Genomic DNA, 25,913 nt, shown 5'->3' on the forward strand with positions numbered 1-25,913 from the left:
CTATGGATCTCGGATGCCGGTCTCTATGGCGACCGCATGGTGCGTTGGTGGGAGGGGCCGAGGGGAGCGTTGCGCTCTCGTTGGTGACTGCGGCGCGAGGGCGCTGCGAGCGTTGGGGACCAACCGCAGGCGGCAAACGGCAGCGGCGTCATGGAGCGGGGCGGGGGCGACGGCCACGGCCGGGATTCTGACCTCGATCTCTGCTCTCAGGGTCCCTCAGGCGGTCAGGAGGCCCAGGCGCCCCTCCAGGAGACGCGCGTTAAAGCCAAGGAGCTGCAGCAGGAGGATGGAGGCTTCCCCGCCCGTCTTGAGGGCAGCAAGGAAGCCGGAGGGGAGCTCAGGTGCTCCCCAGCTCCGTGGGGGGGAAAAGAGAAGGCAAAAGAGGATCGAGAAAAGCGCGGCGGAGAAGAGCAAGAAGATGTGGAGGTGGTGGAGATCAGAGGAGGCGTGAAGGAACCCCGTCCCGGAGCGAGGGCGGATGGGGACGAGGACGGTGCTGCAGGCAGGGCCTCGCGCGGGCTCGCACACGCCGGCGGTGATGGCGGTGTGGCGCAGGCCGGTGAGGGGCTGGGGGTCCTCCCTGAGGACCTGAAGATCCCCCTGGTGCTTCGCCCTTTGCCGCCTGGTGCCCGTATACAGGTCCAAGGCCCCCTGCTACCAAAGCTGATCCAGGTGTCAAAGGGGCCCGTGAGCCAAGTGCCTCTTAAAATGCAGACCCTGCTGGAGCCTTCCGTAAAAATTGAAACTAAAAACGTTCCCCTCACAGTACTGCCCTCCGATTCAGGTATTATGTTAAGAAGCCAAGTTAGCAGGGTTTTAATAAGGGACACGCAGCTGACGGGTTATCAGTAGTGGAAAGACAGCGCTGGAGAGCTAGCCCTCTGGATACATTGTATTTTGTAAAACCATGTAATTCAGCCTAGAGCGTGAGGTACAGGAGCACTGAGTTCTCCATTGCCTTACTGGAATCAATACAGTGCTTGCTCCCTGCCTCTACTGAACCCCTTTATAAATGTTTAGAAACACACTGAATTTTGATTGCAAGTTGCAGTTTATGTGTCTGCTTGATTTTTAAAATGGAGAGTTCATACACCTCTCCAGGACAATTTGGGCATGTTAAGTGGTGAACATTTTGTAGTATCTGGGTTAGATGCTTAATTGTTCTGGAAAGAAAAAGGCTTTTAAAATTTAAGGTTTTTTAGGCTTTTAAAATTCATGACTTTAAGTTTTAAGGATAAGAAGACCTTCTCCCTTTATTGATAGTATGGAACAATTCATTTCTAAGCCTTTTGCTGAGGGATTCAGGGATGAGGGATTTTGTGAGGGTTCTGGCTGTTCATTATGTCACCAGTTCAATCCAAACACAGTCTGTGTTTACAGAGATGTAAAGCTAGGTGTCATGTAACGGTCAGTTGATAAAACAGATTCCTCCAGCAAATGCCTGTCCATATCTGAGGGGAAAAAACCCATCTAGGAACCCAGCACAGCAACAGCCTCAGCAGAGAAGCCAGAGGCTCCTCAGTAGTGGGACTGAAGTGCCATATCAGTGCTAGGCCTTGCCTATGCATCGTTAGGGCTTTTGGATACACAGTTCTGGGGGAGGTGACAAATTTGCAGTGATATGGTCTATGCCATACTGAGTTCAATTCATAAACAAGTTACAGGAAATGGTCTAGCCAAGTGAAATCCACACTCTCTTAGCAGTCACATGTGTTACATATTTTTAAAAAGAGAATAAACAACAAAAGCCATGCACATGATTCCTTATACAGTGGTTCAGTGGAAGTTAGTAGAGCCTTAATTATTTTTCTAAGAATTGCTCTCCGCTTGTGCAATGAATTTTGTGTATTCTGGAGATCTAGAGATTCTATTGACTGTCACTGAAAAGCCTTTTGATGTAATCTGCACTGCGTGTATTGCCTGGAAGATGATCTTTCCTCATTTTGTTGCTTAGGTATGCCAGATACTCCATTCAGCAAGGACAAAACTGGCCACGTAAAGCGTCCAATGAATGCATTTATGGTGTGGGCTAGGATTCACCGACCTGCCCTAGCTAAAGCCAACCCCAATGCCAATAATGCTGAAATCAGTGTTCAGCTGGGGTTGGAGTGGAGCAAACTGACTGAAGAGCAGAAACAGCCCTATTATGATGAAGCTCGGAAAATAAAACAAAGGCACAGAGAGGAATTTCCTGGTAAACGTATTGATTTACCTCAGTGTTTTAGTAGTGCAGGATTCGCAGGAGAAAAAAAAAATACAAACACAAAAAGGGTTTCTTTCATTAGAGCAAAGAGAAGAGTTAGAAAACATGACACAAATTTCAAGCACTCAGTCCTTCTATCAGCTTTCTAGTGCTTGTGAAAACATATTCATTTCTTAGCATTCAAAAATTATGTGCATCCTTTAGAGCATCTAATGTTTCCTACATTCCCAGACCACCACAGCTCTTCTGGCCGCATGCAGAGGTTATTGTGAATGTTGCTCCAAAATCCCTAACAAATCTGTTTATCCACAACACTGCAGTTTAGTTAATAGGATAGTAACAAAACATAAGAATTTGCAACACTCTTTTTGAAAGCTGTTAAGATATCAGGTGTCACAATCCTTTGTGATGTCATAATCCTGCTAACCCACAACTATGGCTAGATGAGACCTGATGTCACAAATAAGCAAAAGACGAAGTGCAGTGCTCTTTCTCTCTCTCTCCCCTGGGCTGCTCAGTGTAAATTCACAGTTTATTTAAAGTCTGCTAGTGTTTAGTTAATGTTATATGTCAGAGGCAAACATATTTTTTATTGCCAGACTCTATATGGGATTCCTATTGGATCATATTTTCCATTGTCTCTTGCATTATGTGAAATTTGTGGGGTTAAAGAAAAAATCAGAAAAGACCTACATTTTGAATGCAGTCATGATTTCCTTCAGGACTGGAAAGCCAGCGTGTGTCATGTTCTCCTTAGCATGCTTTCTGTAGCTGTGCCGTGTCCCTCCCTACCCTGCTGTATTTCTTTGTCTCACTAACAGTTACAGTTCAGTAACACAAGCACAGTGCCCAAACGTGTCCATTTTCTTTCCACCTCTGATAAAACACCCCATTCACTCGCTCACTGACAGAAAGGCAGTTTTGCTATTGAAGCATTTTGAGAATTCTTTGACATTTTTTCTGATTTTTTCTTGAGGTATAAGGTTAAAAAAAAAAAAAGAGAGAGAGAGAGAGAGGGAGAGAAAAGAAAAAGAAACAGAGACACCATCCTATAAATGGTATATCTGCATTTTTTCATCTCTGACAGGTTGGGTTTATCAACCACGACCAGGCAAGAGGAAGCGTTATCCACTGGCTGTCTCTGCTGTATTTTCCAGCACTACCCAGAATATCATCACTACAAATCCAGTTGCTGTTTATCCCTTTTCATCGCCTGCATTTCCTGCTGCCATGCACAATATTCAGAAAAATATTGGACATCCAGTCTGTGAGTTGCAGTAGTGAATGATTTTCAAAATCAGGAATTTACCTGTTGTAGCAGAAGTTATACCTCTAGTAGTGTAGGTATATTCAAAAACGATTTCTCAGTCTGCATGGACATTGCTATTTCTTTCGATTCTCCTCTGCACTGCACCTCTGCCTCCTAGACTCTACCTACTGCTTCCTCACACTTAGCTGCTCTTTAATTCTGTCCCCCTCTTCATCCTCCACAAATGCTGCTATTGTCTTTGTAGTTCCTATTGCCTCCTGGGTCTCTCCGGCTGTCTGTTATTCAACACTTGCCTCCTGAAGAGCTATAGTCGTTTCATTTCCCTGTTCTGCCTCCCTCACCCATATCTTTGCACCCCAGATGTAACTGCACGTGGGGTACTTTGTTGTGGCAAAGTTTCTGAAGTAGATATATGATCATTTCTCAAATTGTTCTATAAATTTGACAGAATTAAGTGTTTTGTTTCTTACCCCAGTGTATCTTATAATGTTGTAGTGTCCTCAGATGCTAGTGTGTTTCATTCCAGGGTTTACTATCCTATTGAGCTTGAAATCACTCTGAAACACAAATGGTAAAATCTGGAGGCATTTGAGATTCATTGACTCAGCATTTAGATGCTTAGACTAGCTAGTGGTTTTTGGGAACACTAATGTAATGTGTTTTGGAATCTTACTGTGCAAAGGCAGTCTTTAACATGAAGTATAATTTGAAAGTGTACATCTGCAAAATGTTTTAAAGTGAAACTGGCCAGTGGAAGTGTTTGTAGGTGAAACAAATAAGAAAACATATCAAGAGCTGTTCTGTAATTATTACTTCTGCTCTTCACTTCTGCTTTGGCACCATGCAAATTTATGAAGAATTTGGCTCATGCCATCTCAGCTAGTAGACCTGGGATGTCTTTTGATCTTCAGGCACTAAATGGTAGTTCATTTTTCATTCACCCTTGTTTTTGTTCTGTTCTGTTGAAGGAAGATTAAGCACATGGACTCCAAAACCATGCCAGACACACATGGGCCAATTGGCACGTGACTCGAGTTGCAGGGAAGCGATGCTATAAAATGTTTTGGAGGAAATGGTTTTGGCTCCAGATGTGGTTTGCTATGTCACTGTTTATGAAATCTCTTCCTTTACCCATGTCTGATAAATAATTGCTCTCTTTCCTAAAGGTGAAGCTCCTTCTGCCAGCCGGCTGCCAGCTTCTTCTATTCAACGTCCCAGTCCAATTAATCTTTTCCGACCTGCTATTGCAAGCACCACTCCAGTAGCAGTTCCAGCTCCAACCCTGCCTCTGCGCCCTGTAATTGCATCACAGCACTTTGCTGAGCCTACTCAGAGAGAAGCTCGTGATGTATCATCTGGATCCTATTGCTTTCTGAAGAGATCAACACCAGTTGTTGTTGATCTCTCCAGTAGAAGTTCAAGTGCCACATCAAACACTAGTGACAGATTTTCTGTCCCTAATAGCGAGTTTCCAAAGGAGTTCTCAGGGATTTCTGCTTATCCTAGAGGTGTACTTCTTCCCCAGGTCACACCTCTTCCTCATTCGCATCTCTGTGAGAGTCCTCCCATTGGGCAGGCAGCCAGTCTGTACGGAGTACCTCCTCAGTTTTCGTTTTATCACCCCTACTTTGTTCCTGGACCTCACTATATCCCCTCAAGGTAATGCAACCCTTCATTTCAATCCCATTTAGATTAAGTGCTAAAAGGCTTTAACTTTCAGAAAGCAGATGGAGCATTCAATTCTTGAGACAAGAACACAGTGCCAGTAAAGGAAGGGTGCTCTTCCCATGACTTGTATGTGCTGGGACCTGCTTTCCTGAGGCTGCTTGTAATATATGCATAGTTACTGAAGGCTCTGTAGTATGATTTTAATAATTGCCATTCCCAAGCCCACAGTAAATAGAAGTACCTTCTCTCTACTTCATGCTCCTAAGTGCAGTTAGATGCACTACTTCTGATCTCTATGGAAAAGTATTAGGTAAATGTATTTTCAAAATGATCAGATGCAATTAAGTAGTTTGTGTGAGATGTCTCCCAGCTACTTGCATGATTGTAGCTGTCATAACTACCAATATTTCTGAAATCTGGTCCTGTGGGAAATGTCTTCAGAAATATTACATCACCAGTTCATCCTTACTAGTTCATCCTTTGCAGCCTCTGAGTAGTAAATCAGAGAAGATCACCTAATCAAAGTCTTTACAACCTAACACATGTAATACCCTGTATTTCTTATACTTTTCTACACCGTTCTCAGTATGTACATTAATGTACTGCAGGCTTACTTGATTCTGTTTTATCCATGACATTAATTAATACTTTAAAACAATGGGGTTTTGATTGTTTTTAAAGTAATGTCCTGCCTGTGTTTACTATGAAGGGTTGCATATGCAATCCTTGCTAATACAGAGTCTGTGTACGACTCTTCTTACGAAACCAGTGTTTAAATAAGACATGGCTCTAAAGTATGTGTACTTTGATGGTTTCATCTAAACTAACTTAGACTAACATTCTGATTCTCTCAGTTGGATGGAAGTCCAGCTATCTGAAGGACTACTTTCAATCTCTTTCATTGCAGCACGTGCCCATTCAGCCGTCCTCCTTTTGGCTGCGGGAATTTCTCCAGCTCAGTGCCTGAATGCTTTGGCTTCTATGGAGATGGCTACCAAAAGCAGGAGATGAAGTTTTCACCTCTGTACAGAGATTACTCTTTCAGGGGACACCCAGGGGGAAGAATACGTGAAGACTCACGTGTCTGCACAGACCTCGAAGAAGTGACCTATCACAGCAGCCACAGTGAGGAGGGTTGTATTAGTATTAGCCCCATATCACAGCTAGACACTGGAGCACTTGAGAATGATTTGCCAGCCACCCCACCTTCTCCTTCCAGCATCCAGCTAGTCAATGTGACTGACAGCGAGGACGAAGAAGAAAAAAAGGTGTTGCAAGAGCTGTGATTTTTAAACCAATTGATAATCTAAGAAATTGTTACGGAAGAGGAAATAAATATTTTCGTCACTACCGTCTTCAGAGAATGTGTTCAATGGGAAACCCATGTACCCTGAGCAACCCATGCATGTCAGTTTGAGGACTCTAATGAACTGCTTATACTTTGAGAGGTCACATACAGGTTTGGGAATGTCTAAAAGCTTTCTGAAGTTTCACCTGGTTCGTCAGGGCATTGCTTGGACTCTGGCTTAGGAAAGCACTTACACTCAACTCAAGATATTTGACAACATTTGACAAAGATATTTTCCTGAGGAGAGATATATTTGAGCACATCCTTTTATAAGCACATCCTTTTATTGCTCCTCTGAATTAGAATACTGCCTTTTATTGTTTACAGATGTTCTAATGGTATTTTCCATTTTTTTTAGGTGTTACTTTAGGAATTTTAGCAATAATTCTGGCTGCAGTAAAATACTCCGAGGCCCAGAAAGTGAAGCCAAGAATGATTCTGCAGTGCTTTTTGTTGTTACTTTCATGAGACAGTTTTGTTTAATTTGGTTAATTTTTACTGTACTCTGCGTTTGTAGTACAAATGTTATATAATGCACTGATAATATAGATCAGTTTGAGTAACATCTTAGTCTGTAACCAGTTCCATTAAGGAAAACGGATTGCCCAGAAGGTAGGTGGATGTGTGGTAAACCTAGAGAGGGGAAAATGGATGGGATCCAGTCCTGTGACTGACATTAGTGGACTGTGAGTTGATCTCTGAGTGTCGTTATTACTCTAAAGAATTCTCCAGAGAATTCCAAATTCTCTGAGGAATATCAAAGGCTTTTAATAGAGAGGGTGTCTGTGCTGAACTCAGAGTGAGGAAATTCAAAAATTTTTGGCCCAAATATGTAAATAATGTTACAAGCGTTCATGGTTCTGTATTGCGAAAAGGAGGTCGTTTCTGTCCAGGAATTCTGTTATCTTTCTGTTGTTACAGTTGAATAAACTCACCTGAGTAATGTTCCCCTAGTTTTTCATTTTAACATGAACATCAAACTGATTTCAGTGTCGGTTGTATCCTGTGTTTTACTGTGAAGCCAGAACTGTGTGTGAGCTTCAGAGGGGTGAGGCATTCAGCATCTGCTATGCTGGGTCGTTCATTTAGGAAAACACAGTATCATATCCTCCATAGAAATCTCCTCTGTTTAATACCACAAAGACAATAAGAAGACTGAAGCTTAATATATCCTGAATTTCTTAATTGGAAACAAAATGTAAGACTGATTTTTCCTGCCTTTCCTGTTAGAGCTGAAGGCCTGTATCAGACATTCAGGATCTGTGTCTGCAGATACAGCATTAGACCCAGCTCTCTCTGCTGTTTACCTTAATCCGGACTAAAAATCACCTTGCATGCTTCAAAGTTTGAAAAGTATCAGATGAAGATATTCTAAAGATATCTGGGGCTGTGAGCAACCTGGTCTAGTGGGAGGTGTCCCTGCCTATAGCAGGGGATTGGAAATAGATGGTGTTAAAGGTCCCTTCCAACCCAAACTAGTCTACGATTCCAAAGTTTGTTTTCTCTTGCTGCTGTAACAACTTTTAGTAGTCTGCTTCTCATTGTGGTCACTGCCTGTGGCTACACTTTTGCAGAGATTACTTTCCTCTCCAGAGTTATTGGACATTTTTATGGGCTGGGGTCATTAGAAGCCCTTATGTCATTAAACCTGTTCCCCTTCTTAGGGGCATTTGCTACTTTGGTACAAATACTACTGGAGAAGTTTAAAGTCAGCGTGGAGAAAACTGCAGTGCTTTAATATACAAATATAGTCAGAAGGATGCAGCATGTCAGCATATACTGATCTGTGCACTTCTTTGTAGGAATTAAGCAAAATTAGCAGCAGTGGCCCACCCTTAAATAAAAAAAAAAAGGAAAGAGCACTTTGACAGTATTTCAGTAACAGCACATTGGGACAAGCCCTTGTGTGGTACCTGATCATCTTACAGTGCCTCTCCCTCTTTGGCAGGCCAGCTGCTCTAAGGCTCTCCCAAGTATTCCTGCTATCCTGCTCGGATGGTGGAAAAACAAAGCTAACCAGAAGATCTTTGCTCAGCCAAAGCTGTTCCCAACTCTTCAGGCCTGAAATAATGAAGTTACATCACCAGTTCCCTTCACCGATTCACAGCCTTCCTCCTTTGATCATTTCAAGTGATCTGAAAGAGGAAAAATGTTCTGAAAAAAGGAAGATTTCACATGCCACTCAAGTCAGCCAAGATGTTTACCACTGGCGCATCAGAAATGCTGAGGTTACACGTGACAGAATGTCATCCACATTCACTCACTACGATTTTTCGGTAACACTTTCTCCAATTTCAAGAGGCTTTCGATGGTGGTTCATGATCAGCCTCCCTTATTTCTGAACAGAGAGTTCAAACGAAATTTTACGGAGCTCTCAGTTTGATACACACCCGAATCATTCCCTGTGTAAGTCTGTTTCCGTAACAGGCTTCTCTCCTCTCTGAATCTGTCTTTCTATGAGCTTAACTCTTAGTATATTTCTAAATTACAACGAATGGAATGGGAGAAACATCACCTTTTGCCCTGCAGCCAACCTGAAGAGTTAAACAACCTTGCATAGTGCAAAGCTAGTGCAGAAACCCTGCTGCAAAAGCGTGCTCAGCAGCTCTGGCCAGGGGAAATGGAAACCATTTCCAAACCTACAGAATGACTGCACCCCCCACCCTGTGTGCTGCGTAGGAGCTGCTGCTAATAGGTACATCCTTGCCTTGGTCACAGGAGATGTCACGGACAGATAAGGCACCAGAGAACAGACTGCCACATTCCCAGCTGATACTTCTAACCAGGCAATTGGGACTGTGGGGGAAATGAGTCTGTGCAATTCCCAGATAACAGAAAGCTTGATCTCGCTCTGTGAATCAAGCAAACAACCCATTAAGAGCTTTTTGAAGAAGTGGGTCCAGGGCAGGATCTGAGTCATGCTGTGCCAGAGGCAGGTAGCATTGCAGCAGCTGAGCACAGCTAATAAGGCTGGGATACCCTGCAGCTTTCCATGCAACAGTGCCTGAGCAGTGTAAGCGATATAACATATAAATATAGATTAAACTATTTATAACGATAGCACAGTATGTGGTTATATTTTTATAGGGAGACTTACTGCTGATTATAAATTAAGAGATCAATTCTCATATTACTAAATCCAGAGATAAAAATATCACTATACAGCAAATGCAAATGCTGCATATACTTTTGTTTTATGACACTTGAATTATAACCAAAATCACAAGCAGCTAAGCAGCAGTTATTGGCCCAACTGTTGCAGCAATTTTAAGATACATTCTTTTTATTTCATTTTATGCTTTTTTGAGCTGATCTTTTTGAGAAATAGGTGGAGCAGCCCCGTGAAAATCTGTCATGCTGGGAAGATCTGTGATCCTTCAGTGCAAGTGTAGGTATTCCTCATCAAATATTATTTTTCTCTGGACAGAAATATCATTCAGGGATGAAAGCAGAATAGCTGTCTAAATTTGGGTTACATTTTTACTTCTTTGTAATGAAAGCATTGGCAGTAGTGCCATTGTTTTCTTCTCTATTACAGGCAGATACAAATTAATGGGAGAGTTCACAGAAAGCTCTGAGTTTCCTTTCAAGATACTCGAGGGGATTCAAAGAGCTGATTTGGTCCCTGGATTTCCACCCTGAGAAACTGTGAATTATTTGTGCAAAGGACATTTGTGACCTGTTTGTGGTGAGTATGAGGCCATTTATGGCACAGCATTTCCTGTGGGCACAATGATAGGAGTCAGCAAAGATCTTCAGTTAAAGAAAGCCCAATGGTTTTCAATAGTGCATATGAACCACTGGACCAGAGGCAAAATCTATTACTATTATTCTTAATTGTAAATGCATTATTCATTTCCTTTTGGCCTTGTTTACCAGTTTGCTCTGCAATGTAGCCAGGTGCGGATTCTCCCTGTTTGTTACGCTGGTTTTCCTTCCTGGTGGTCCTCTGACACAGACACACGAAGCACAGAGATGAATGGAAAGGGTGTTGTGGATAACGCAGACCAATGGCTGAAGCATAACGCAATGACCAACAGGCAATGCTTTTTCGTGCTGTTCAGAGCCAAGCCCACAAAAAATGCAATCATCCTCCCTCCCAGCCTCGTTGGTGTAACTGCACCTTGAGATGGCAGTGGCTGTGCTGTTAACCAGCTCATGCTCTGCCAGGCTGCCAGCACCTTTCTCATTGATATCCCTGTGCCAGTGTCACCGAGCCTGGGTCAATGCTGCCCAGCAATTGGCTCATCCTCATGGCAGAGAGCTGGCAAAGGGATGGTGCAGGGAGTCAGCCCATGGGTCAGCCCTGAAGGGTGCAGAAGAAGCCAGGGATACTCGCTTGGGAGCTTCACAGAATGAGCAGGGACCATGAACTGTGTGTGCTCCTTCCAGCCCCTCTGTCTGCCTGAAGGGGAGAGGAGCCGTGAATCTGGCTTTGCTTCTGCAAAACCAGCATAAATCACAGCTGCCCTCAGCTGCCCATTGAGATAAGGAATTTAGGATGCTTTAGGCAGCGTGGGTTCAGTCATGAAGAGTTTGGTTGGGTTATGTAATAAAGAAACAATATCATAGCACAGCTCCTTTGGGAGCTGCTTGAAGGCGATGCGCCTGCTTCCTTCCAGCACGTCCTCCCTTCTTGCTGCCTTTGCGACGGCTTTCTGTGCTGACAAAGGAGGGGAGGAGGGAGGGACAGGAGAGTCTTTGCATGAAAGCAGCCCGAGCTCCCACCGAGCACCCGGGGCTGGAGTGGGGAGAGGAAGAAACGGGCAGGAGCTGTAGGGCGGTGTTGCGGGTGGGAGGAGAAAGCCGGACCGGGAGCTTCTATATATGAGGGGTGCGGTGGCGAGCCGAGTCCAGCCTGGAGCCATGCGGGGCCGGGGGCTGCTCTGCGGCATCGCCCTCTCGCTGCTGCTGCAGCCGCCGCGCAGTGAGTGCGGGGACTTCGGGATGGGGACCGGCGGGGAGGGGGGCACGAGTGCGTTCTGCTGCATGAGCCTCGGGGAGGATGGGCTTGGGATGGCAGGGTATCTATCTCCCCGTGCTCCCCTCCTCCCAGCTTCTCGTTCTCTATCTTGGTGCTGAGCCGTTTGCCTCCTGTTCCCTATCCCCAGGCGCAGAGGCTGGTGGCACAGAACCGCAGCCCGCCGTGCTGGTGCTGAGCTGGGACGCGCTGCGGAGCCCCGGCGGAAAGCAGGTGGGTCGGGTGCGGTGCTGCTGGGCTGGGCTCCCCGTTCTACGCCGAGCTACTGCGGAGCGCTGCCAGGTGGAGGGATGAGGCCGCGGTTCCTGTGTGTGAGCTCCCGCGGTGCGCGCTGTGTGTTCTAAGCTGAGCTCTGCGATGAGGCTGAGGCTGGCTGCGGTCAGGGAGCCGCTGCATTCCTCCCGAAGGCAGGGGAACGCTGGCTATCTGCTCTCGGCAGGCTGCTCATTTACACGTGCATCCTCGCTGCCCTGCACTGAGGCTTCCGATCGCGTCTCTCTGACCTACTTTAAAGCTTTGCTTTCACTGTACTGAGATGGATCACAGCTGTGAGGGTGTTTCCCTTAAAAATATATAAATAAACCCCACACAAATAAACAAAACCCAACGGCAATACCGAAAAAAAAAAAAAACCAACCAAACAAGTTACTCCAAAGCTCAGGTGCAGATCGTAGTGACAGAATGTTCTGGGTTAGAAGGGACCTTCCAAGCTTACCTACTCCAACCCAGCAGACCCAGCTGCTCAAAGCCCCATGCAGTCTGAGGACTCCCATGGATGGGGCATTCACAGCTCTTTCAGACCACCTGTGTCTTGTGCCCTGTGTGAGTACAGACATTTCTCCACTTCTCATTGCTCTCAGTGGTCTGTCTGCAGCCGTTCTGAGAACTGCTGGGATGTTGGACTTGAATGTCAACCACAAACCAACCACAGTTTCCTAGCGTCTGTGCTGCTGATATCATGAAGGTATCAAATAATGAAAGGGGAAAATCCAGATGAGGTTGCTTAAACTGTGAACCAGAAGAAGGAAAGCTACAGCATTTTTGTAAAGAAAATTATGGCAGCTCCCTGTAGCTGTTGTTATTCTGGGCTTAATGTCCTTTCCATACAATAGGAATTTCTATAACTCCATTGTGCTGTATAAGGAAAAAAGCTGCAATGGCTTCCTCATGCTCTTAATTCTCTAAAAAATGTTCTTGCAACATAGGCTGGAAGTTTTGTTTCTCTCTGTTATTGATAGTGATACAAATACATCTGGACAGCATTTGCCTTTACATAAAGTTGCTGTGTCTCAGGGGTCCTTACTTGGTTTGTTTCGAGCAGATTCCTGTTGGCTCCCAAACCCATGTTAACAAAGCTTATGTAAAGCTGGGATAGTTCTGTTACGTGGCAATTAATGGACTCTGAAGCTGAGTGAAGGAAAGCATTATTAGTAATAATGATGAAGAGACGTTACAGTCACAGAGACACTCAAATCCCCTAGTGATGGGTGAGGCAACATCTTCTGCAACTGCTTACATCAAAACAGCAGACCCACTCTGTGGTGGACTGAGTGTGTAATTTAGTGGACTAAAACTCAGCCCCTTGGCATTATCCTTTGTTGTATGCATTAAGGTATTTAGTTGTTCTGCATCACCTGATGGAAAATGAAGGACAGATGAACAAAACCCAGAGTATGAGTGGGGAGTTGATGAAAAGAGAAGCTTGTAACCTGGAGCTGACAGAGTGATGCCCAAACATACCTCAGGGCTGACCGCCTTTTAACAGAGCATCCTACTCAGCCTTGCTTTATGTTGCTTTCGGTTGATCTGTTCTGCAGAATCCCCTCTGACACTCAATAAGGAAATACATCAGTTGACTGCTTCTCACTGGTTTACTGGTTTTCATAGTTTTTGTTTGTTTGGTTTTTTTTTTTTTTTTTTTTTTTTTTTTTTTTTTTGGCACACGGTTTAGGTGAATTGAGAAGTCTGTTCTTATCAGATGGCTTATTCATGCATTTCCTTTGAGAGGAAAAGCTCATTCAGAAACCTGACTTCAGCTAGCCCTGCTTTGACAGGGAGGTAAACCATAAAGAAATCCAGAGGCCTCCACTTTGGGCTTCTGGCAAACATATTCTATCCTTGAATTATTTAATTAATATTTTTTAACACTGCTTTTGCTGTCTGCACTGCTCCTTTCTATCAGCTCTAGTAACGGTGTTAACTTATCCAGCTGTCCTGCATCCTGGCTCAGGGCTGTGCTTTGGGCTATTTGTGGATTGCAGACTGGGGCTGTGGCTGCTGTGCTTGAACTCCCAGGAAAGCTGCTGCCATGGTTTCTGCAGCCTGGGACTCACACAAGAGCAGCTGTGAAATAAATGTCCCCCAGACCTCTAGGAATCTGAAGACATCTACAGGATCCTGTTGCCTGCGTCTTCCTGGCATTTCTAGGGTGAAAGGAATTTTGTGTAAATCTCTGAAAGAGGCATGATTCCTCTTGTCCTGAAATAGGCTTCTAAAAAAAGCTTTTTTCAGCTGGGACGACAAAGGAAGCTTTGGTTAACTTGCTCATCTGTTCGATGCGTAAACCTCAGGGGCAAATTGAGATGTCCCATGATGCAGACCTGACCATGGTGTGCCCACAAATGGGCTCAGTGCACACCAAGCACTCCAGCACCAGGACTCACTGCCACATCTGAGCCCATCCCTCCCCACAGGAGACTGGGGACACTGGCTCAGATGCAGCACCCTAACAGCACAGCCATGCTGCTTGCTGGATCTGCGTTAGCGTGGCTGTGCTGTGGGGATGCAGCAGTGCATCTGGAGCCATTGCTTCTCCTCTCCGGCAATGAAGGTTACAGCCTTCCCCTGTGGAAGAAGGCAAGGAGTGCTTTAAGGTCAGCTGCAATATCTAGGGGAACAATTTGTTTTTCTGGATGTGTTCATAGTGGTGATGATTCATGAGTAACAGGCACTGTCTTTTGTATGCAGCATCCACTCCAAGCTGAAGTTCGGATACAGGCAGAAGGCCAGGAGCTCATCTTGGACTTAGAGAAAAACGGGTAAGTGTGCTTTGCTCTGCAGTCTGACTTGTGCTCACTAAAGCAATGAATAAGGATTACAGTGAAGTCAACAGGAAAACCTCCACCGACTGAACAGGATTTGTATAAAGGCAGGATGAGGAAGTATTTTTTTGGATGTCAAGGTTATCCCAGGTCTGAGTCCTCACTGGTGTTAACTGGGCAGTGTTCACTTCAAGAAAGCTGTCAGTAAAAAGCAGACTGTGACCTGGTCTGCAGTCTGGAAACTTACATTTATATCCTAGTTCTTGCATTCACCAGAAGATGTTGCTGATGCAGAGTGCACTGTTTACCAAATGACTCACTGTGCCTCTAATGCTGTGATAAGAAGAGATGCTGCTTTTTCTTTCCTAGGACAAATGATCTGATAGTTTTTATTCCATTAGTGCCCTTTGTGCTGAAGCACACTGAAAATATGCTTTTGCATTAACTGAAATGCAGCCTCCTCTTGGGCACGATCCAGCAACCACGTGAAAGTGTAGGGCATGATGTGTACGGAATCCAGCTGGCACTACAGGAGGGGAAGTTAAGTTGAAGGACCCTTGTCTGGAGGCTTTGCCCCATGTCTCTGGATTAGTTTCCAGTGGTGGAACAGCAGCAGCTGGATATTTAGCTGCTATAAGCTTGTTGTTAAGCAGTCCACTTGTACTGTTAGTGTGTTAATTTTAAATTGATCTGAAGAGTTATCTATAGAAACACAACCCAGTGTATGTCTACTAGAACTAGCAGAGGGAATATTTACCTTCAAATAATAACCCTTCCTTCCTATATTTTAAATGTGTTGCATGGACATCCCAGGCACAGAGCTTAGGGGCTCAGCTTTCCCCCTGAAATATCAGAGGATCTTTTCATGTCTGACGACAGTATGTGATCCTAAATTATATTTGGGGTGTCCTACAGGAAAACCAGATTTTTCTTGGCACTGTGTGCAGCATAGACTGATAGCTGATCAAGGAATGTTATCCTACTGGGTGCTTTTGGTAATAGAAGCTTTTGGTATAAAAGCTACTGGGAATTTCAGTGCTGCAAAACCTGGACATGTTTCCCATTCAGTTGTACACCTGTGTAGAACCATACAGAACAAGCCGTCAGTTATCTGTATTTTGGCATCTCTCAGCTGGGAAAACAGAAGTGATTAAAGAGCAGGCATAAGCACTGCCAGTTTGGTCCTGTGTAAAGCAGGGAAAATATCTGTTGCAGGTGACAGTTTCAGCAGTGAGCTGAACCTGGAGGCAATGAGCCTGTGGGGGTTTCCTCCTGGTGAGAGGCTGTTGGTTTTAACATTTGGCACTAACTGCAAAGGTGAATTCCCTTCTGGCATGGAAGAAGTGGGCTTCCTTCCAGAATTATGTCACTGTGCTGGTGACAAAACAGCCAGGTGCCTGGTGGGAGCAGGGCTGGACTATTTCCAGTGCAGGCAGACTTGTTGCTGGTGTTGGTAAACACAATGATAAGAATAAAGGGCTTCCATTGTGTTTATTTCCTGAGATGTGTTTTCATTCATTGAGATGTGTATACACAGACTGAAGTGCACACATGCTTCCACTGCAGGATCAATCCCTTTACAAGGGCTGCAGAAATAGGGCAAGTGGTTTGGAGCTCTTATATTCTGTGGAGAATACAAATGATTCACGGAGAGCAGCACTTCATGTGGGAGACTTTCCAGTTCTCAAGTCCTTGTTCAGGAGATGTGATGGCACCATCCCAAAATGAAGGTCTGTGAGCAAGATTAGGCTCTGAGAGCCGCCGCTTCCCAGACTTGAGGGGGTGCAGAAGTAGTTCAGGGACTCTCAGTCTGAAAGAGAAACGATGAGGCAGAAGAGCATGAAGTGCATGGGAGCCCCGTGGATGCTGTCATCATTAGCATCTATAGAGCACTTATATGGGAAGTGGAGGAATGTCACTCCTCACTGCAGTCCATGGGGTCCAGCATGGAGCTGCTCCCGGCACCCAGAGCTCACACTGGGATGCTGAGTGTAGACAGAACAGGGATTTCTTCCCTAAAGGGTCTGTCAGGCACCCAGGCAATGCAAGAGAAGCTGCCATTCTCTACTGGGGTCCATCCCTTTGGAGCAGTCTGAAACCTGGCTGCTCTGGTTTTGTGTTCCTTTGACAGTGAGTATAACAAGTGCATGGAAGTTACTTGGGACTTTGTGAGTCAAGAAGATCCCCAGAGTTCTCCCCTGTAGAGGAGCTCTGGAAAGCTGGTAGGTTAGGTTGCATGCTTGCTTGTTAATCAGTCCTTATGGGGAGATGAAGGTGATGAAAATGAGCTTGCTTTGGAAAAGTGAGAGAAAAAGCCATACAGATAAATCTTTTGTTTGTATGTTTGTTTGTAGGGACGCAGTAACTTTCAGCGAAACAGGCTGCTGTTTCCAATATGTGGAAGAAACAGTTACACTAAGATTGTGATTTCATATTCAATACAAGAAGGACATGGTGTTCATCTGCAGGGTGCAACACAGAAATTATTGCATATACTTCTTCAAAACTGAGCACAGAACTGAGTTTTGAAAGACCACCGCACCGTCTGGGTCTGGGCTTCATATATCTAAGAATACAATCATTGCATTAGCAGTTAACATAATGTTGCATTATTTCCTGTTTGGGCACTTATTACAAAGAAGGAACCACGCCGCAGTTCTAAGTAGAGGTCACAAAACCATGTCATGTTTCTGAGGAACAACAAAAGTATATCCCCTGAACGACTCACGCTTCTCTTAAGTGACCCAAAGCCACGTCCTGCAGCTGCAGGACTGGAAAGCTCAAAGCTGCACAAATAACAAATATATGGAAAGATGCCTATAAAACAGCTTTAAAGTTGGCTGGGGATTGGGAGCGAAGGAATCTGAGTTGCAAACATTGGATGAGAAGTGACTTAAAGGCATTTTTTTAATAAAAAGCAGCTTTGAGTCAAGCGTGGAGGGGATGCTGAGAGTCTTTAGTGTGTGGTAAAGCTGCCTGGTGTGAACCTTTTCTTCCTGGCCAAGGGGTGACCTGATATTTGTGCAGCAGAAACTTGCGTGAATTTTTTTCTCACCTAAATACCATAGAAATATGGAACACAGCTGTGTGTTGGCTGCTGCTCTCCTGCAGCATCCGTGGTTGTGGGGGGCAGAGCCTGTGTGGGGCTGGTGGAGATGTGCAGAGTTTGCATGAGGACAGAGCAAAGAAAGCCCAGAGCTCATCTGATCAGGACTCTGAAGCAATCCAGTGGTTATTTGCTGGATCTGATAAGGAGCAGTATCACTTCCAAGCTCTTCTGGCCCCATCCAGGTAGCTGATGATTGCTCCAGCCCTGATTGATGCCCTCAGCAGTCTGGTAATGGCTTTGTATGTCACTTGTGTGTCACTGTTTCCTGCTTGTTCTCATTTCCAGGGCCTCCCTTCCCAACCGAGCGAGGAAGAGGGGAGGCTGCTGCCCAGTCCCAAGCAGGAAGGATATATGAGATTATTCCACCGATGGGCTACACACTGTCAGTGTCTAATAGGTTTCCTGCATGGGGGGTTAAGGGTTATGTGAGAGAGGGAAATAGAGTTTATTCTGCTCTGCTGTCTCTTGGAGTCATCAGAAAAAGAGTGGTGGGACGTGGGAAGCCGTCGCTGCTTTTCAGCCTTCTGATTCTCCTGGGATATTCAGTGATTTCTGTGCAGTGTATGGAGGAAGAGGAAATTGAATCCTTTAACTTTTCTCTCTGAATCATTATCAGCTAATTTTCTATTTATTTTATTTCCTTTTTCCTCTCCAGGCAAGTTTTATAGTTCCCATTGGGGGTTATGTGGCAAATTTTGCTTAGGTCCTGTAACGTGATTTACACAGCGAGTGTCAGATGATGCAGATGACAAAAGGGGATCGAAAGCGCTTTAGTAGCTTGTGGTGTTCTCCAAGACCTTGCAAATAGGTGGTTTAGTTCTACTTCAAGGGCTGGGAATCTACTTATTCCCTTCCAAGCTGCTGCTGTTTGCACAATAAACATGATCTCAGATATATCAGCATAGCTCCTGAGGGAGGGAGCTTAAGAGCTCTATGATTTTTCTGGGTGAGGTTTACTGACACAAAGAGAAAACTTTTGGAGTTCAGTGGTTTAACAGTGCCAGTTTTTGGCTAAAGAATTCCAGGGAGGTGAAATTCCTGATTTTTTATTAGTGATGGATACAGACAGCCGGCTCTTTGCATTGTCAGGGGTGACATTTTGGAGGTGTTTGTGATGGGGTCACTCTCAGGTTCTCACAATAAATCCTGACTTGAGGGAATGTTTGAAGGGCTGGGAAGTGAGGAATCTAATTCCCTCTCTTACCCTACTTGGATCCTGCTGAAAGGCAATGGAGTGGGACCACAAATCATAGATGGAAATCTGATGTCTCAGCTTTCTTGGGAGAACCAATTCCCTCCACCTCCAGATGCTGGCAGCCAAGCTGGACAGATTTATGGTGATTTGAGGAAATGGACAGGGAAAAAAGATGTCAGAAGAATTGGTGTTACTTACAAGAGCTTCCTGGACTTTTCTTTTTTCTTTTTTTTTCTTTTTTTTTTTCTCCCATGTACTGTTTTGGAGAGCACTGGGGTGCTGCCTGCTGAGGTGGTTGGGTTCTTCCCCGAACTCTCTGCCATTGCCTCATGTGTGAGGTGCCTGGCCTCCCTGGTGCTGTGTATTGGTGTGGTGAAAGGGAGATGCTCTGATCAAGAACATCAGCTGTAGGTGGCCGTGTGCAGAGCAGGGTTTGTTTCAAACAATGATATCATTGACAGCCTGGAGTGGGTCCAGTGCTGCTCCACGCCAGTCAACAGCAGAAAGTCTCGAGCCATCTGTATGCTATGGCAGCGAGCCACTCGTGCTTCGTTTGGCTTCCCTGCTTGGATTGGAGCTGTGTCCCAGAGCGTTCTGTGGAGCAGATCCTTCCAAGACACAGGCCCTTCCACCCGGAGTGCTGCACGCCGAGCTGGATCTGGGGCAGTGACTGATGTTGCCAGAGGTCCGTCGCTATGGGAGGTGCAATGGTTGCCCTCGGGCACCCTGAGAGCTCCAGCAGTCCGTGTGGCTGCAGTTGCTATCACAGCTCTGCTCTGCCTGCTTTCCAAAATCTGCTTCTCCTCTGAGTTCATCAATTCCTCGTGCTGATAACCCCACTAATGACCAACTCCATGCTTTATGATGTGTGCTAGCGGTCTGCCAGCTGTGCGAACATCTCTGAGGCCTTTACATGATGTTATTTTCACATTCAAGATTTACAGACAATCAGTTTTATCTACAGCTGTTGCAGAGGTGGGCTGTGTAACAGGAAAGAAATACCTAATCATGCTTTATTTTTCTATACTTTTCTCCTCCGTCAAGGATCTAAGTTCCATGTTCCTATGAAAGCAGTGAGTTGGGTCTGTCAGCATTCATAGAACTGAGCTTCCCTGGAAACCTGGCAGTGACTGTCCCAGAATCATGATAGATAAAAGCCACTGCTAAGGTTTTGGGTGACAACATCTCACTGATCTCCCCTGTTTACCCAACTTGTACATATGAAGAAGAGGAATGAGCTGAACTGGTGCGCTGTGAGACGTGAAGGATTCTTTTCTATTTGTTTATGCTTTGGTGGTAAATTTGATGCTCTCTGAGGAAGTGAGCTGGGCTGGGAGTGGACTTTCACAGGCTGTGAGGTTTAGTCGACCCCTGAGGGTATTGCAAGATGTCCTGTTGTCTTTCCTCTTTCCTCATCTCCCTCCTCCCTGCAATGCCCTGCTGTGCTGGAGCCACAGGGCTCTCCTGTTACAGCAGGGAAAGGCCTTCAGAACATAAGATGGCACTAATCAGCTGGAGGGGCCACATTCCCAGCACAGCAAATAAATACCTCTAAAAATGCAAGTATCCCCCCCATGTCTCTAAAATTGAAGGTAGGAAGAGATGTGCATATGGCGTGTGCTATATGCCTTTATTCCGTGCCCAAAAAGCCTGGTGCTGAGTGGGAAGGAGAGGGATAGATAAGTTGTGGCCATCAAGATTCAAAGCATGGGGGAATTTTATGGTGCTGGAAAAGAGAAAAACTAGCTATTCATAGTGCATGCTTTCCAAGAATAAAGGAGCAGGAGGCAAACACAGGCATGCTTGTTTGGGATTTAAACAAGTAGGCTGTGCAAGCCCTAGCTACTGGAAGAAATCTACAGGCTGTAGATTCTGGCTGTAGCAGCACAAAGCAGATTCACATTGGTTTCACGTCTGCTCTGAAGATGACAATCTCTTACACAGACCAGATACCTGCCAGAACTCATTGCTCAAGGCAATTTCCTGCCAGTTAATGCAATCTGTTGGTTAAACATTTGTTTCTTGCAGCCTCATGCTGAGCAAGCTACTGCAGTCAGGGAGATGAAGGGAGTTCTTTCTTGTGGGATGGCACTTCAGGGCTTATCTTTAGTTTACAGATTGAGATAGCTGGAAAGCAGTAATTCAGCCTTCTGGATCACTGACAAGATCTAGTGATGGGAATTAGCACATCAGAAAGAAACCAAATGAGCCTTCCTGGGCTACAGTGGCCTTTGGAAGTGGAGGTAAAAGCTGTTGAATTCTTGACACTAAATGCTGTCGAGTAAAATGATGGCACATGATGGCACACGGATCTGTTTGACACGAGGCTGCTGAGCAAGTGTGCTGCATAGATGGGGCACGCTGTAGGGTTCTTCTCCAGTTTTTTGGAAATGAGGCTATTGTTTAAAGGAAAGGAAAAGCTTTTAAAGCTGTGTTATACTGCTGCTGAGATAGACACAGGATGTGACCTTCTTGCTTTGGCCCAGATTTTGACTTACTGTACTTTTTTACATCACTGTTTAGAAAATGCAGATGTTTAAAAAAAGAGGGAAGGCTGTTTCCTCTGGAATCAGGTCAAAATACTTACTATTCAGTGCATAGGAGCGCCTTTTATAGGCTTTTGGCTTGATCTTGGGCTGAAGACAGGGACAATATTGTCTGTACAAGGATGACATGATCAAATTTAAATGGGGGAATCAGCAGTTTCCTAGGACAAAGATGTGAACTGGCCTCTGGGCAGAAGTTGCAACACAGAAGCAGATTGGTTTATAATTGTGTTCAGATTTGGGCACTGGAGAGTCAGAGTCTGACACACACCAATGCCCAGATGTGTCCTGAGCTGGCTTCAGTGTGCTCAACCTAATTCCATTACACATGGGCATAACTTAGCAGCACAAAGGAAACCACACAGTGCCTTGTATCATTCAGGGACTTTTTTTTTTCCTTCTTTTCCTCATGTAACTGCAGAGACCTGTTTGCACCAGGCTACACTGAGACTCACTACAGCCAGACAGGACAAGCACGGACCATTCCTCTGGCCCACACTGTGAGTGCTGACACCTGCAGCTGAAGGGGAGGGTGGTCTGGCTTTCTGACCTGGGGTGTTGCAGCAAGAAAGCATCACCATCATCAAAAATTGGTAAAAACAGCTTAGTGTATTGCCTGTACTCTGGTGTGAGAGAGCCAAGGTCAGCCCCCAGGATTATTTTCCTCTCTGGATGCTGGGGATTAATTAATTTCTCCTGCTGCTCATCCCCTTGCTTTTAATTCTCCCACTAGGTGCTTCATGCTGGGAAGAACCCAGCCCGAGTAAGTTGGCTCTGCTTGAGTAATAACCCTATGAATTACTGCTCTCACGCTGCCTTTGGCTGATTTACCAGCAGTGAGCACGCAGTGGCACAAAGATGTGCATTGGTTACAACATAAAAAATAGAAGACAAAATCCCCATGAGATCATTTTTATTGCTGCTGCCCCAGGGCAAGGGGGAGGGCCATGGTAGATACATTGGCATTCATGCCCCAACTCCTCTTGGTCCTTACTAGAGACTGCCTTTGTTCTGCGGATGAGGACTTGCTGCTGTCCATGCTGTCACACATCTTTGAGGGCTCGACCCAGGGCCAGCTGCCACCAGCAGGCAGCTCCACTTACCAGCAGCTCCGGGTCAGGCTTCCTGCTGCAGCTATTCGAGGTGCATCCTTGGGGATTTAATTGAGATAAATGCCACGTGCAGCAGAAAGAAAGCAATTACAGGAGTATTGGCTGTACTCAGCTGGGACTTATGATGTCTAAATGTAATGCATGTCAACCATGAATTGGATTGCCAACCTTTGCCCCTCTGCCTTGCAGGAGCACTGCTTTTACCAGGGAGTGGTGCGGGGCAGAAAGCACTCCAGCGTGACGCTCAGTTCATGCCAAGGGCTGCGGTAAGTGCTGGGGCAGATCTGCTCCAAGGGTCTTTCTGGTCAGATGGGCCTGTTCTTAAATTCTACCCCACCAGAAGTCCTGGGTGTCAGAGGAAAAGCTGAAATCTGGGTAACACTGATGACCACAGCTTCCTATACAGCTCCTAGATTGCTTCCCCCTCTGCACTGGCAACATTAATCCATACATCAAATAACTCCAACATGGGATACCTCTTCCATTAAGTGACCTAGGACTGTGTCCCTTATGGAGGCAGGGACAGGGCTTGCCATGCTGCAGAAACCAGTTCCTTCTCCCAGCCTCTGGCAGCTGGATGGTTTTCATGTTCTGGGGGCAGCCTTCAGATCTGAGTTTCCTCCCATCAGCCCCATTTCCTCTCCTTGCTCCCTGCTTTCTCCCTGGGTGGTGCAGGGTTGTGAGTTATGCCTCTAAAACCTTGGCTGTGGTAGTAATGGAGTCTCTGGCAGAAAAAGGCAGTCTGTATGTGTTCATTTACACCAGCTTGGGGTCTGTTTCCTAAATACCACGTGCACTTTATTGATATTAGCGGTCATCTGCCCTTGAGAGCTGTGGGACTTGGCCCAGCCAGGAAACAGCCCTTGCCAAAGCAAATCCCAGAAATCTTAAGTGGATTTACAGCAGGCCAGAGAGCCCATGGAGATAAACAAGGCAGTGCAGCCACCTGTGGTCTGCAATAAATAATTGAAAATCAGACACAGGTGTGTTCTTCTGCCAGCCTGCATGTTTCCCAGCTCCCCCCTCCAAGATCAAGGAACACAGCTTTCCGATGCATGTACAGTTTTCTGCACCCATCAGGCCACTATCTGGGGGTGTTAGGTGCTCTGAAGCCCCCCCAGATCCAGCACAGAATCTGTCCCTGTGCAGGAGATGTGACAGCATCCCAGCACGAGGTGTTATTATGCTGACTGCATATTACTGCGATTTCAGAGGGGCTCTGAGTTGATTTGTGGCTTAGGCTTTTTGGGAGCAACTGGTGGAAAAATGGGACAAAGGATAACAACAGCTTCCTGCTTTCCTTGAAGCCACGTGGCTGCGCTCACTCCTGTAGCCATGAGATGGAAAAAAAACAGGCATATGAGCTGTGCCCCTGGGAAAGCACTTTGAATATGATCCTGGCTCACAAGGAAAGCACTTTGCAAGATCGCATGTATTATTTATTACTCCTTTTGTAACACTTTTGGTCAGGCACTCTCTCCTTTGAGGGTGAAGCAGGGTTTCTTTGCAAAGGGGTGCTGTGTGGGGTGGTGGTATGGGATGGGCAGACAGCTGGAGAGGATAGGACTGTGTGAAGACATGGGCTGTTTGGGGGACAGAGACTTGTGGTGCCCAAAAATGGCATTTGCTGTAAGGGAAAAAAAAAACATTATTAATTGTTAGATGAAATAAAATGGGAGAATATCTGTTTTGTTGTGGCATCCATTACTTGTCCACATCAGTGCTTTTTTTCTTATACAATAAAACAGAGAGGGAAATGAAAGGGAAACAAGAGGAAAATCTGCAAAATGAAGGAGACAAAAATGCTGTTTCTTCTATTGACAAAAAAGCTTTTCATGTTTTCAGGCTAGTTTTGTTGCAGACGATTTTTTTTGATCCACTGAAGGAAAAGCTATACTTGAAAAAAATAAAAAGTAATAATAATACAAAAATCAGGCCTTGTTGCAGCACGTGCACCAATAACCCTTTAACTGATTGTGAGAGCCCATTTGAACAGATTATATGGAAACCAATGGATCACTACCTTCTGAACTCAAAATGTTCCCATCCTTCTGAATAAGTGACCAGCCTGGCATGGAGAAATGCCTCACTAGGACCAGCCAGGAATGCAGCAGCAGGATTTGGCTCTATTTGCTGCAGTAGTAACTGGATTTCCTTCTCATTGCTTCCATTCCACCAGAGGCCTCATTGTACTGAGAAGCAATTGCAGCTATGTCCTGGAGCCGCTTCCTGACAACCCAGACCTGCACCAGATCTACAGGCTGGATGATCTGAGGATGCCAGCAGGAGCCTGTGGCCACCAGGACTCCATGGCCACAGCCAGGAATTGGCTTGGGGACTTTGCAGCTGGGGTGAAATTCCCCAACCACAGGGTGAGGAGGGCTTCGAGCGTCTCCCAGCTCACTGCTGTAACTCAGTCACACCTTGAGGACCCTGTGTGATGGGGTGGGGTGAATGGCTGGTGAAAAACAGCCTGTAAGTATGTTTTCTAAGAGTTTCTTGGGGAATGTTGGGGAAATAACTTGTATTGCTGCTGCAGGTGAGGCGGGAAGCTCTGCAGACTATGAAGTATGTGGAGCTGCTGCTTGTGGCTGACTATGCAGAGGTAAGGAAGGGGGTCCTGTGCCCATCGCTTCTGTCCCCTGCTGCCTCCATTGGCCCGCCTTGACCAGCAGAGATACAGGCTATGACAGGGATGAAGGAGTAGGTTTGGGACAATTCTTGTCTCCCAGGGTACCAGTGATCCAGAGTAGAAAGATCCCACATCTCTGTGGACATTTGGGAACTCCTTCACAATCCTTCATTGAAGATAGGAGGGATGGCCTTCAGCCTTGGGTCACCTGGGTGTTTCCAGGAGAGATGTGCATCTATATTTAATCTCTAGGGAAGATAACTAAGATTATCATCTGCTTTGAGATCTTGGCATGTATATAAAAAAATAATAACGACATTTTCAGGGCTCCGGATGATCAAATCGGGCTGGAAGAGGCCCAGTGAATTCAGCAGTCCCTCCCTGTCTCCTGAGTGGATTGCATGCCAGATGTACTTACTGACAGTAAAACCTCACAAAGGAACATCGGTCATTTAATCTCCAGCACAGACTGGACTCAGGCTGATCCTATTCATAATTTACAGCTTGAAGCTCCAGCAGTGAAAGCCATATAGTGCTCTGTGCTATAATTTATTCTGAACAAAAGTGGAGACAAAATCTGTTTTGATCTCCTCTTTTAGGCAGCAGGATGACAGGGAGACTGAGAGAACATGTTACACCCAGGAACTGCCATATGTTGTTCACCATTTTGTTATGTGAGCTGCAGTAAACACCCTCACAGTGTAGCTAAACTTCACTGCTTCCCTTGCTAGGAGAAAAATCCCAGCTTTTGCAGTCTGTTTAATAGAAACCTAAATATTTTGCAAATCCTTGAATCAAAACGCTGTTT

General features: G+C 45.5%; 2 protein-coding genes across 2 annotated transcripts in view; both read left to right on the top strand.

The window, feature by feature from the left end:
• Window positions 1-150: 150 nt before the first annotated feature.
• On the top strand, window positions 151-6,726 carry SOX30 (SRY-box transcription factor 30). The gene is made up of 5 exons (XM_042826503.1): window positions 151-784; window positions 1,955-2,194; window positions 3,291-3,470; window positions 4,640-5,132; window positions 6,049-6,726. Exons 1-5 carry the CDS (start codon window positions 151-153, stop codon window positions 6,425-6,427), a joined length of 1,926 nt encoding a protein of 641 aa, XP_042682437.1. The 3' UTR covers window positions 6,428-6,726.
• A 4,629-nt stretch (window positions 6,727-11,355) lies between these two features.
• The window catches only part of ADAM19 (ADAM metallopeptidase domain 19), a 28,568-nt gene continuing 14,010 nt past the window's right edge, over window positions 11,356-25,913 (top strand). The window contains 7 exon segments of the mRNA XM_042826645.1: window positions 11,356-11,464; window positions 11,601-11,683; window positions 14,438-14,508; window positions 21,783-21,861; window positions 22,663-22,739; window positions 24,653-24,845; window positions 25,013-25,078. Of these exon segments, the coding sequence (XP_042682579.1) occupies window positions 11,356-11,464; window positions 11,601-11,683; window positions 14,438-14,508; window positions 21,783-21,861; window positions 22,663-22,739; window positions 24,653-24,845; window positions 25,013-25,078 (678 nt within the window).

The sequence above is a fragment of the Centrocercus urophasianus genome, unplaced genomic scaffold (genome assembly GCF_019232065.1).
Source record: "Centrocercus urophasianus isolate 14NV4802_14NV808 unplaced genomic scaffold, USGS_Curo_1.0 seq_26, whole genome shotgun sequence".
NCBI classification, from domain to species: Eukaryota; Metazoa; Chordata; class Aves; order Galliformes; family Phasianidae; genus Centrocercus; species Centrocercus urophasianus.